We start from the raw sequence: 13,878 nt of genomic DNA on the forward strand, positions 1-13,878 counted from the left end.
AATTTCACTATCATTATGATCCAAATAATGATAGTATGAACCAATTTTTCCAAGAGCAATTTAATAATCAATTTGAAGCTGCTGAAGAGCAAATTCCGGAGGAAAAGACTACACGTACGCATATCGATAGACAACGGGAAGAAGGCCACGAACGTTTGTGGAACGATTATTTTAGTGATAATCCGACTTACACGACGAAGCAATTTCGCCGACGGTTTCGCATGAACAAGTCATTGTTCTTGCGTATTGTCAATCTTCTCAGTGAAGAAGTTCCATATTTTAAACCAAAAAAGGATGCAACTTTCCGGAATGGTTTCTCACCGATACAACAATGTACTGCTGCAATTTGATTACTAGCATATGGGCTTGGGGCGGACTCGGTTGACGAATATCTACGTATGTCTGAATCGACTTCTCGTAAATGTTTGGAACATTTCGTCGTCGGAATAGTTGACTTGTTTGGCGCTGAATACCTACGCCGACCCACACAAGCAGATCTTCAAAGGCTACTCTTTTACGGAGAACTGCGGGGTTTTCCGGGATGGTTGGGAGCATCGACTGTATGCATTGGAAGTGGAAAAATTGCCCAACCGCCTGGAAAGGAATGTATTCACGAGGCACCAGTAAACCAACAATAGTTTTGGAGGCGGTAGCTTCACAAGATCTCTGGATATGGCACGCATTTTTTGGAGCTCCAGGTACTTGTAACGATTTAAATGTTCTTGATCAATCACCAGTATTTAATGACATTATTTACGGTCGAGCTCCCGAAGTTACGTACTATGTCAACGGAAATGAATATAATTTGGCTTACTATCTGACGGATGGTATTTACCCGGAATGGGCGACATTTGTTAAATCCATCCCACAACCACAACATCCGAAACATCGTTTGTTTGCAGAAAAACAAGAAGGTGCACGAAAAGATGTTGAGCGTGCATTTGGAGTCCTACAATCTAGATTCGCCATGATTAAAAATCCATCTCTTTTATGGTCAAAGGGTAAGATTGCATATATTATGAGAGCATGTCTCATACTCCATAATATGATTGTCGAAGATGAACGAGATTCATACACACTCTATGACGCACATGAATTCCAACAAGAAGATGGAACCAGAAATAGTCCGGATCTTTTGTTTTCAGTTAATATGTGTACAAATCTTGAGGGTTTAGGTGATGGCCATACAATAGTTCGTGATCGACAAGCACATCAGAAATTAAAGGAGGATTTGATAGAGCATATATGGAATAAATTTGGTAATATGTAATATGTTAGTTTTTTTAACATTTTATTTTCAAGTTTATAAGTAAGCAATTTAAATGTTATTTTATAAGTTTTTATAATTTGTGAAATATTTATGAATATTATATTATTAAATCTGATGATCTTAAACATGTTCTCCCAATAACTAGTTTTTTAACAAAAGATCTTAACTACTGATCTTACATTATTTTCACTTTATATTTATTCGAAGAACACCATAATTAGTTCTCCTATTTTTTTTCTCTATGATCTTAACAACTGATCTTAGATTATTTACACAATATATTTAATCTAAAAACATGAAAAATAGTTCTCCCATTAAGGATGCCCTAACAGTTAACCCCCAAAAAAAAAACTTCTGTTCTGTCTGATGTTTTTTTCTTTTTATTTTCTTAATTAATTGTTGCATAAGAAAATCGAACGAGTGAGATCGATCACAGCGGCGGGGCAGGTAGCGAAGACGCGGTCTGGAAGAACACAATTTCGGATTTTGACGTGGCAGACTTTTAGATATGAGATTTTTTTGTCAATAATAGTGACAATTAGTATTTCTTTTTAAGATATTTTTTTTAGAAAGTAATAATTTATTGGAAAAAAAAAATAGGGTTGATTTGTCTTAGAGGCTAAGGATTGTGGACCAAACACCAAAAACGCGTTGTTGACGAGAAAGAAGAGAGTGCGAGTGTGTCAGCATCACAAGTTCACGACTTCTCTCCTGTCTAGTTAACACGTACAAAAAGAACCCGAGAAGCTTCTATTGGGCTTTATTATCATTTCAAGCCCCACTATATTTGAGATTAAACTAACGGCCCAAACAAATCTTCGTCGTCTTCTTATTTTTTTTTCTTCCTCAACTCAGCCAATTGAGTTAATTTAGTTTCACAGAGAAATTCATAGAGATAGAGAGAGAGTGAGATGGATTCGGAGGTTTCTCAGCAGTTCGAAAGGTTTTAAAGCTGCGTTTACAAGAAAAGATTTCGATTTATGTACTAATCTCTTGTCTCAGCTTAAGGTATTTGTTTCCTTTTCTAACCCTAATTCAATTATAGATATTTTTTTTGTTGGCAAACATTCAATAATAGATTAACTCGTGGATATAGCAATGTCAAAGGTGTCTGAGCTACACTATGCTCAAGTTTTGAAAATATCAGTGTCTGGTTTTGTAATTTAGTGGTTGTTTCATTTCTTTTATTCAGGTTCTTCTGACTAAGTTCACAAGTCTACCGCCTTTGTTTGAGAATACTCCTAATTCAGCTCCAGGAATTGGCTATTGCTAGTAAGCTTATCTTCTTCATTGTGAGTCAAATTTTTGGTTAGAAAGCCAAGAGACATTGCTGAAGTTCAGGGGATATATCTATAATCTATCTTCATGTTCTTGTATCACCTCTCAATTGGATGCAATGCTAAAGTGTGTTCTTTTGTTCATGTACCAGGAGACATCTTCCGCCCTCTCAGCAAGATCATCTAATTCTTGGTCTGAACCTACTGCGACTGCTTGTTCAGAACAGGATTGCTGAATAATTTCCACACGGAACTGAAATTACTTTGATAGATTTATGATATACTGAATAATACTTTGCAAATAGAATGAATAAGAGAAATACAGAGATTGTAATCTCGATATCGGAACTCTCTCAGAACAACATAGATCTCTCTCTCTCACACTAGCACATCGCTAGATTCAATCCTCCCAAGTTTCTCTCACTAAAAATCAACATAATGAATTCAAAACGATACAACGTCTCTTTATTCCAACTCTCCTCCTTCCAACTGCAAACCCTCTTCCTCCTTCCAAGTTTTTCTTCAGTCAACAGCCTTTGACCAGCTCAGCTTCTTTTCCCTCCTCCTGCTGACGTGGTCCTCTTCTACGATAATACGTTTGATGGACCGTATCAATACTCCCATTCCGGAGAACAAGCTTGTCCTCAAGCTTGAAAGCAGGAAACTGACGAACGAACTCCTTGGACAGCACCCACGAATTATCCTCAGCCGGTTTACCTTCCCACTTAACCAACAATTCACGACCATCAGTGGAATTATAACGTACTGCCATCACAGACTGAGGATAAATCACGTCCTCTTCAAGCTGCTCCGGAGGTTCACCGTCCTGAAGCAGATGATGATCACCCACCACTGCCTTCAACTGCGAAACATGGAAAACGTTATGAATCTTACAGTTATCAGGCAACTTCACACGATAGGCAACCGCTCCGACACGTTCAATAACCTCAAACGGTCCATAAAACTTGGCCGCCAGCTTCTAACAGTTCCGACGAACCACTGACATCTGACGGTAAGGTTGTAACTTCAAGTACACCCGATCACCCACAGCGAACACCACATCACGACGCTTCTTATCCGCCTGCTTCTTCATAATCTCCTGAGCCCGCACAAGGTTATCACGAATACGGTGGAGCATCAAATCACGCTCTCGCAACTGAACCTCTAGTTCCCAGTCCTCTGTAGAACCAGCCTCGAAGGGTAAGAGACGAGGAGGATCTCTACCGTACACCAATTTAAATGGGGATGACTTGATCGCAGAATGAAATGAGGTGTTATAAGAGTACTCTGCCCATGCCAAATATTTCTGCCAAGTCCGAGGGTGAGAAGACGCAAAGCAACACAAGTAAGTCTCAAGACAACGGTTCAGGACCTCCGTCTGACCGTCAGTCTGCGGGTGGTACGCCGTACTATACTTCAACTTGGTCCCTGCCACACGAAACAGAGCAGTCCAAGAAAATGCGATCCCTGTTTGAAACAATAGACTTTGGAAATCCATGCAACCTAACAACACCCTCCACAAACGCATTAGCCACATCCAAAGCCTTAAAAGGGTGTTTTAAACCCAGGAAATGTGCAGCTTTACTGAGGCGATCAACCACCACCAATATCACATTCATGCCACCTGAAGTAGGTAAGCCCTCAATAAAGTCTAAAGAAACATCCTCCCAAATCGCAGTTGGAATGGGTAAGGGCTGTAATAATCCTGCCGGTGCCAATGTGGAATACTTGTGCGTCTGACACACCGAACAGGACTGAACATAACGTTGGATATCACCATACATGCCCTCCCAATGGAAATACTCCTGAATACGTTTCAGTGTTTTAAAAATGCCCGCATGACCTCCAACCTTGCTGTCATGATATTCATGAAGAATAAGAGGTAGAAAAGACGATGATTGTGGTATGACCAACCTCCTCTTATACCACAAGCGACCATTGACCAACGAGTAATGTCCTCGATTAGTAGCAGAAGATTGTAACTGCGTGATCATGGCCTGAATCTTCTCATCTTTATCAATCTCCTTGTACAAATCCTGCAACTGTAACACCGACGGAACAGTCAAAGCCAACAAGGAGTGTGATGCTGAATGTGGAATTCGAGAAAGACCATCAGCAGCTTTGTTATCCACCCCTGGCTTGTAAACAATGTCCATATCATAACCAAGTAACTTCGTCAACCAACGTTGATACTCCATATTAACCCCACGTTGTTCCAAAAGAAACTTTAAGCTCCTATGATCCGTATGAACAACAAACGAACGTCCAAGTAAGTAGTGTTTCCATTTCAAAACCGCCAATACTATCACCATTAACTCCCTTTCATACGCCGGTTTAACTGCTCTCGAGAAGTAAGACCATGACTAAAATAAGCAATGGGACGTTTGTCCTGCAACAGAACCGCTCCCACACCAGTACCTGAAGCATCAGATTCAATAACAAACGTCTTAGTAAAGTCAGGCAAAGCTAAAACCAGAGCACTAGCCATTGCTCGTTTCAAAGCGTCAAAGGCCTGTTGAGCCGCTGAAGACCAACCAAATTGGTCCTTCTTAAGCAACTCCGTGAGAGGACGAGCTATAGACCCATAACCTTGTACAAACTTACGATAGTACCCCGTTAAGCCTAGAAACCTGCGTAGCTGTTTGATAGTGGTAGGTGTTGGCCATGAAAGCATAGCCTCTGTCTTAACCATATCCGTCGCAAGCAGGATATGATGTGACCTAAATACTCAACCTGCATCACACCAAACAGACACTTCTTATTGTTGGCAAACAACTGATGAGATGCCAAGATTTGCAAAACCACTGTCAAATGACGCACATGAGCCTCCACATTCTCGCTATATATCAATATATCATCAAAAAATACTAACACAAACTTCCTCAAATACTGCTTAAAGATCTTGTTCATCAGAGCCTGGAATGTCGCAGGGGCATTAGTCAAGCCAAAGGGCATGACAAGAAACTCGTAATGACCTTCCAGAGTTCGAAAAGCAGTCTTAGCTACATCTTCCTCACACATACGGATTTGGTGGTATCCAGACCTTAAATCAATCTTCGAATATATCACTGCTCCATGGAGTTCATCGAGAAGCTGATCAATGACAGGAATGGGGAACTTATCCGGAACCGTAGCTCTGTTCAGAGCTCAATAATGAATAAGAGAATAATAGAATGAATAATACTTTGCAAATAGAATGAATAAGAGAATATAGAGATTGTAATCTCGATATCGGAATTCTCTCAGAACAAAATAGATCTCTCTCTCTCACACTAGCACATCGCTAGATTCAATCCTCCCAAGTTTCTCTCACTAAAAATCAACATAATGAATTCAAAACGATACAACGTCTCTTTATTCCAACTCTCCTCCTTCCAACTGCAAACCCTCTTCCTCCTTCCAAGTCTTTCTTCAGTCAACAGCCTTTGACCAGCTCAGCTTCTTTTCCCTCCTCCTGCTGACGTGGCCCTCTTCTACGATAATACGTTTGATGGACCGTATCATACTTTCCTCTGCAACCTTGGAGAATCATTGCATCAAGCATGCGGTTGAGCTCGAGCAATCCTTCATGAAAGGTGCCTATAACCGTGTGTTGAGTGCTAGAACAGACCGCTCCTGATGAGACTTTTGTGTAATTTCATGGATCTCTCTTGGCAAAAACTATTAGGTAAAAAAGAAATGCATAGGTTTCATTGATGACCCTTTCTCTTATTTAGCTCATTGCCATGACTTTAAAAATCTCATTTTGTTATCTGTAGAGACGAAATAGCTGGATGCAGCGAGAAAACATATGATCATCTCTCAATCAGCGAGGTTCGTGAGATGTTACTCTTCTCTTCTGATCAAGAACTGTTAACATATATGTAAACGAGGAGCACCCGTAGTGGGAAGTCAAAGACGGGTTAGTTAGTTGTGTTCCAAAAAGCTAAAAAAACCGCACCGTGCAAGGAGGTACCCTCTCTGCAACTCATCAACCAAACCCTCAGCTACGCCAGAGAGCTCGATCGCATCGTGTAATCCCAATCCTTTATCCTTCTTCGAATTCGTTTCAATTTGGGTCATAAAACTTTTTTTTTTTACCATGTATGACTCACACTAGTATCTTCCCAAACAATTCGTGAAATATAATTTGGCCCTGTTCGTTTTTGTCGTCTGGTCATAATGCAACTTATATGAGTGAGTGTGTTATGTCACATGAATGGTTTCTAGACTCATAAAGGCAACTCCATAAAATGAGTCCGTGATTGAATTTTGATGTTTAGTGTCCCACTTCTTGTAAATACTAATATATAGTATGTGTATGCATTTTCTTTAGATTTTTTTTTTTTTTTTTTTTTTTTTTTTAAATTTCAAGAAAGAGACAAGAGTATCAAGATTGTTGAGAAGTTGTTTTCTCTTTAATTAAACAAAATGTTGAATAATCATGCTTCTTTACTTTCTGCTCCATTAATTTTTCCAACTACAAATCTTCCTTCCGATTTTTCTTTTTGACTTAAGTATTTTATAATTGATGCAATCATTAATTATTAATCAATTTCATAAAAACCATTTTAATAATTGAAAAGTGTGGCCTAAATGCATTTCTCCGGGTCATAATGTTTGATTTGTTTAATCAATTTCATAAAAACCATTTTAATAATTGAAAAGTGTGGCCTAAATGCATTTCTCCGGGTCATAATGTTTGATTTGTCGACTGCTTTTTACATTTTTGTTTTAACTCTCCTAGTAATTAATTTAATATATTCTTTTTTTATCCTTTAATGACAATTTAATTTGATATTATTTTTAGTTACAAAAATTTAAAAGAAAATATTAACTTGTTAAGAACGTATGGAATGTATTAAAGAGTCAACACAGAGTGTATAATAGTGTTGTCTCCACTTGGATCTTTCTTACTTACTCCATTATCTTCGCCTTCTCTCTCTCTCTCTCTCCCTCATCTCATTAATGGCGAGCTCTACATCTTTAGCGATAGTTCTTCACCAGTCTTCCAATAATGACGAACTCTTCATGAAGCAAACTCTTCAATTCTCAGAAACTCTCAAGGTTTGTTTTGATCCTTCTCTCTCTCCCGCTCTCTCTCTTTCTCGCCTCAAACACAGATTGATCAATAGGATTGTGATTTTTTTGTCTTCATTCAAGATTCATCTTCTGTTCTGTTGTTCTTTTGGTGTTTTAAGGATTTGAAGAATTTGCGGAAACAGTTGTACTCAGCTGCTGAGTATTTCGAAACCTCTTACGGCAAAGAAGAACACAAAGAAACGTAATTTTTCTTGTCTTTCTTGATAGTAACGAGAGTATTTTACAAGTCCATGTGTTGTTGAATCTGATGAATGATGATGGCAGAGTCATAGAGACGTTGAAAGAGTATGCAGCAAAGGCAGTAGTGAACACAGTGGATCATCTCGGTTCTGTTTCCGACAAATTCAACTCTTTTCTCTCTGATAACTCGACCCATTTCTCCACCACTCATCTTCGTTTATCTTCTCTTGAACAAGTAAAACACTCAATCTCGAATCTTGAATCCTGAATCTTGAAACTATCTCACATTCTGTGTGTGTGTATGTGTTGTTCATGTAGAGGATGAGACTATGCAGAGAGTACATGGGGAAGAGTGGGACTCATCAGCATTTGCTTCTATTTCAATATCCTCGCCATCATAAGCGTTACTTCTTCCCTCGTATAACCTCTTTTCCCTCTCGACACAATTGATCCGTTCCATCATTATTCGCCATATCTCTCTGATCATCTTATTCTTTCTTTTTTTTTATCACAGAACAAGGAAGAGGCACAAGTTTCTCTGCAGGAGATGACTCACACCGGTTCAAGAGTGGTAACTAAATCCGTTATATCCGACTGTTTGGTTCGTTTATGTTGTTTATATGATATCTGAATGTTTCTACTGATCTGCTTTGAAGCTGTTCGATCAACAATACTAGAAAACCCCCCAAATACTGCAAGGTAGAAAATCTTGATTTTCTTAAACTACTATTCTTCTTCTTGTTTCTCGCTTTGTTGTTTGTAATGTGAATGAAAATGCAGGAAAGCTAACAAGGCAGGGAGTTTCTCTTTTGCACCCATCGTACACAACAACATCAACAGCAGAACACCAAGTACTAACTACATCAACTAAACTAATGAATGATACTTCTTTCCTTGGCTTTTGTCAGATTCATTTCAGTCATGTAAGTGTGTTTGAATGTTGCAGGTAAAAGAACAAACTCTCCTATGAGATTCCCTCTCTTACGTTCAGGATCTCTACTGAAACGTTCAAGCTCCCCAAGCCAACCAAAGAAACCGGTATACATATATAGAGATACAAAGATTACTTTTCTTCAACTTTCAATATCTTTGTTTAGTTATTTACCCTTTCTGCTACCTTGTGTGTATTATAAAGCCCTTACCAGAACCACAAAGAGCAATACCCGTGTCGAGAAGTACAGAGATCGTGGAGATAAAGCAATCTTCATCGCGAAAAGGGAAGAAGATTCTGATGCTCAAGGCATTGATGAGTATGACCAAGTCCAGAAACTAAACCTCTTGTATTTTGGTTATCAAAGATTTGTACAAAATTGATCTGAAATAAGAGAGTTATGCTCATTGTTCCAAATATTGGTTGCAATTACACATAAACATACGAAAACTATGTTCACTGTTAGTTTCTTCACTTTCTTCTACACTCTGTCTTTGACTTAAGATAGTCAAAATCAATCCTACTATATTAATTGGGAAGTACAAATATGAAACTAACCTTAAAATATGTAAAAAATTACATTCAATTGCCATTAAAAAATTTTAATTAAGCTTAATTAATTAATTTAAATAAATATAATTAATTAAAAAATAAAAAATACTTACAGATCAAATAGAAAAAAATCTAGAAAAAAAATATTTTCTCTCTCTAATAAATTATGGACGAAATTACAAAATAATTTTTAAAAAAAAATATAAACCAGTCAGAATTTCAAAAACTAAGATTTTATATCCAAATATACAATATAATTATTTTTAATAGCTAAATTTCGAAAATTTTGTTAGGATTTCAAATTATGATTCTCCTATCATCTTTATTTTATTTTATATACAACTAGTAATGGATCCGCGCTACGCGCGGTAGTTGGATTAAAGTGTATTATCAGTTTTGTTGTATATACTATTATGTTGGTATTGTATATTTATTTTATACTTTCGTTTTTTTGTTAGATTTTGGTTCCATTGAAATCCTCTCTGTATTGATAGCAATGATTCCTTTTTTTTTGTTTTTCTTTTAAAAAACAATCAAATAAAGAAATTTAATACTAACAAAATTAAGAAACTCAATACAATAAAAAATTACATATGTTTAAAATCGGTTCACCAAAAGAGAAGATCGAGAACCTAAAAATGATAAGAGAAGATCTATTACAATAAATTGACCAAAAGAGTTAAAAAAATATAAACCTGGTACATGAGATTTCTATTGAACAAAGAAGGAAACTATAAGATTTGTAGAGTCAAAACCTGAAAAGGAGAAGAGAAGCAAAAGAGAAATGAGGAAATCGTAAGAGTTGGAACAGTCAAGAAACGTATTACCCTTTTTTCCTTTGGCAGTGATTGTGAAAAAACGAACTAAACCTTTTGGATCTGGCACACAAGCGTCGAAGATTAAAAACCTGATGGAAAATAATAGAATTTAAATTTTTCGACATGTTATAAAATAAGAGAAGAAGGGTTAGGTAAGTGTTGATTTTCGACCATTAGATTGCATCTAATCAACGGTAGATATGTAAAATTTGGTGACTCATAGCTTAATGAATTAGCCAATGATAATTACAGAATGGCAATGTTGTTTTTTTTTTTTGAGAAGATTGTTTTATATATGTTGTTAATATTTTGGTTGTTTTAAGCTTCGCTGGCTTGTGGTTGTTTTAAATAATATTATAGTATGATGTAAGAAGTAATATATAATATATGAATTTGGAAGATGAAGCATTGAATCTGAAAACCAAAGAACCGGATTATTTAAGCTATTTTTTTGAATATTAATTGTACCATTGTTCATAAACTGTTTGCTATTTTAAATCCAACTGATTTCTCTCTTGATCCCGTATCAACGGATTTCTTTGCTTCATTCGATTAGTTATTATTTTGAGGCATTTGTTTTGGATTTTGGTGTGCTTATTATTTTTTTGGTTTTTGTATTTGATTTTGGTTGCTTATGTTGTTTTGTTTGATATTTGTAATACAGATATGTTTTGCGTTAAGTATAATTTATTTTCCTTTTTAAAAATAAAATATTAAAATAGGATTATTTGTATAACAAATTGCTCAATATGAAAATTAGTTATACTAAAGTCTAGAAAAATTCGAATGAGTTGGTATTTTGTCAAAATATGTAAATTGTTTTTTTTTTGGATAAAACTAAATTAAATTTTAATGTGGGTATATGTATAATTTGACTAATTACAGTTAGTATTGTGTCGAAACTGTTTTTATTCAAAAATGTGTAAGAATTTTATTTTTTTCTACCGTATATATGCATGTTGCTTTCTTTTTCTCCCAGGATCTTTTCAGCAATAGACCTTCATAGTGTACACGCTTTACTTTTATCCTTTTGAAAAAATTGCATTTCAGTAGAATAAACTGTTATTGAGCTGTGTTATAGTGCCGTATGTGTTATGTTTTATTAAATCTAAATTGCTATATGTATAGAATAAAATTATACATGTTTGAAATAAAATTACTTATTTTACTTTGATGGCAAGACGTTACGTTTAAAACAGGTGAAGAATGCACAAGAAAGCAGGTGAAGAAGATATCGCTTTGCCTTGTACGATCTACAAAATCATGGCGGGGATGAACAATCTTGTCCTGTGGGAATCAATTTCGGTTCAGTGTGCCGATTACGTTAAGAACAACGTCATGGGTCAAAGCTACGCCACGGCTGTGTAGAGAGTCTCTGACGAAGCTTTGATCTTTGCCAAGACCGTGAAATTCTCCAGCAACTGTAAAGATATTTGGGTTCTTGATATCGAGGAGACCTTTTTGTCTGCATAAGATTGAGCTTTTGTTTCCGTGATCTAGATGTCGGTAGATATATGTTCAATCTTCGAAATACCATGGATTGGTGCAATATAGTTGGTGTCTTTTTCCTGTTTCCCCTTTAGCCTGCTTGTTAATGGACGAAAATATGGTTAAGGGACATGTCGAAGTTAGTGTGAATTAGTATTTTAAAACGTTACAGGATAAAACATATCACTACCTATCGGCAAACTGAGCAGTTGTTGTGAAGTCTAAATCTGAATAAAATTTGGTCCCAGAAGTAGCATTGAGGTAAAGTTCACCTGGTGAATAGCTTATCGTTAGTGGACATCCTAGTTTAAGATGCAGTAAAGGAAACAGTCTGAATTGTTGTGGGGATTTTAAATATGACATACCTCCAAATAACTTTGGGTTGAAATTAGTAGCCAACAATATGTTAGCCCCGCCTTCTTTTTCCCTCAAAACCTTCTCAAGTGAAGTTGCGTGATCGTCAAAAGCAATGAGACGAACTTTCTCCCCGCTTCCAAACAAAAAATACAAGTGTAAAAGCAATAAAAAGGGTTAATGTAAGAACTGTATTCAGCGTACACGGAAGTAGGTGTAAGTCAGAGAGGGTCAAACCTTTCAAGGGACATGACTACTAACATCCTCTCCAAGGTCTCTGTGATTCTATTTCTATATGCCATGCTTGAACATACTTGGCCCATGACATCTAATGAGGGAGCAGAGAGGGAAAGTTAAGACGCAACCATGAGGGGGGACAACTGGTTAACTTGACAAAACAACAGAAGTGATTTTTGGTCTACAAAGGAAATTGAAGACGCCCACTCTTAATATTGTCTACATTTTTTTAGGTTGACCCATCTAAAAGCAGCGAGCTCACAGACTATCGATTATGGAACTGAGCTTCAAGAGATCTAATTAATATTGGAAGCAGGAAACATTGAAAGGTTTAAAAATAAGACAGACTTGGAAGATCAGTATTGGTGTTGGCAAGAGAAATCAACTACTCATGAGTACGGAACCTGAAAAACTCTTGTGGGAAAATCCCAAAAGACTCATCAAATTTTTCAAAAACAGTAGTTGATATGAAACATATTGAAGTAAGCTTGAAACATGAGTTGCTTATGATGACTTCAAAGTCTAACATAATATATAGGCCCCCATCACGCAGCGAGTCTTCAAATTTTGCAAGGTGGGTAACATTGATCGAACCTTGGATGACACAACTCTAGAGGAAAAACACACAAATTAGATAACTATTCCTTAATCGAGGGAGTGATAAATGAAATAGAGATGGAAGAAACCTTTTCGTCTATTGAAAACGATATTGATAAAAGGGTTTATTTTGGCCGTGTAATATCATATGCATAGTACTGTAGTACTTAGTACGCTGAATGATAACAGATGTGTAGGCTTAGCTTAACTCCTATAAAAAGTATGAATTACTCCTTAAATTAAATTTTTGTTTGTAACGATTAAAGTAGATGATATAGTGTTTGTTTGAAAACCATTTAAATGGATAATATTAAATCACAGTACTAATCTATTACAACGCCACGACAAAATGTTTATTGATTTTCTTTTTATATCGACTATTATAGATTGATTATGTTAAATTGCTAATACGCAACCAATTTATCTGTTACACATGTTTCTGTTGCCAAATCATAGTCATCTATTTTGAAAAGTTTATGGATTTAGCAACAAAGTAGCGACAATTTTTTCAGGTCTTTTTTATCCGCCACAATTTCTTTCTAAGTTTTTATCATTGACATGGACAATTTATAGTCTTATCATTGGTTATATATACAACATTTGTGTGTGTGTGTAATATATATCTATAAAGCATAAAAATAACTTTTGGAATTGCAGTTTCTTAACCAATCCATTATTTAAAAAAAAAATCTAGATCCACACTTTGTACGTTGTTTTCCAGTTAATTTATTTTATTATCATTGTATTCCATATCGGTATTGTGTTATTGTGAAGTGTGAATCGTTGCCACTTGCCAAAACCGTAGCCACAAAGTGACAATATTGTTTCAACTATACTCGATTAGTGAACTTCCCGACTATGACGCAACGATCCCTTTCATTTATTGGACGTTTGACTAATTTAACTGTTTGACTTGGACGTTTGAGTCAAACATAAAAGTAAGCCAAAACCGAGTTTTGAGGAAGATCGCATATGGCTAAGGCTAACTTATGGATCTATACCTCCTCCATATAAGCCCACTTCTAATAAGTTCGGCTTCTTTTTGTTAGCAATATATTTTAGTTTTGCCAACTCCAAATTTTACTAATTATT

At 36.2% G+C, this 13,878-nt stretch overlaps 2 protein-coding genes and 1 pseudogene across 2 annotated transcripts; all 3 read left to right on the plus strand.

Annotated features, from left to right (window-relative positions):
• The first annotated feature begins 35 nt into the window (after positions 1–35).
• Positions 36–638, plus strand: LOC147933188 (uncharacterized). Its single transcript, XM_087477327.1, has 2 exons — positions 36–312; positions 358–638. Exons 1-2 carry the CDS (start codon positions 36–38, stop codon positions 636–638), a joined length of 558 nt encoding a protein of 185 aa, XP_087333453.1.
• Positions 639–2,635: 1,997 nt separating this feature from the next.
• LOC147933189 (putative 26S proteasome non-ATPase regulatory subunit 8 homolog B) lies at positions 2,636–6,688 on the plus strand (annotated as a pseudogene).
• A 180-nt stretch (positions 6,689–6,868) lies between these two features.
• LOC104729730 (protein ABIL4) lies at positions 6,869–9,157 on the plus strand. The gene is made up of 9 exons (XM_010448727.3): positions 6,869–7,593; positions 7,728–7,810; positions 7,894–8,044; positions 8,128–8,227; positions 8,324–8,380; positions 8,466–8,508; positions 8,590–8,660; positions 8,756–8,847; positions 8,945–9,157. The coding sequence occupies exons 1-9, from the start codon at positions 7,495–7,497 to the stop codon at positions 9,080–9,082; spliced, it is 834 nt and encodes a 277-aa protein (XP_010447029.1). The 5' UTR covers positions 6,869–7,494; the 3' UTR covers positions 9,083–9,157.
• Positions 9,158–13,878: the final 4,721 nt, after the last annotated feature.

Source organism: Camelina sativa, chromosome 12 (assembly GCF_030686135.1).
Source record: "Camelina sativa cultivar CO46 ecotype springtype chromosome 12, ASM3068613v1".
Lineage (NCBI taxonomy): Eukaryota > Viridiplantae > Streptophyta > Magnoliopsida > Brassicales > Brassicaceae > Camelina > Camelina sativa.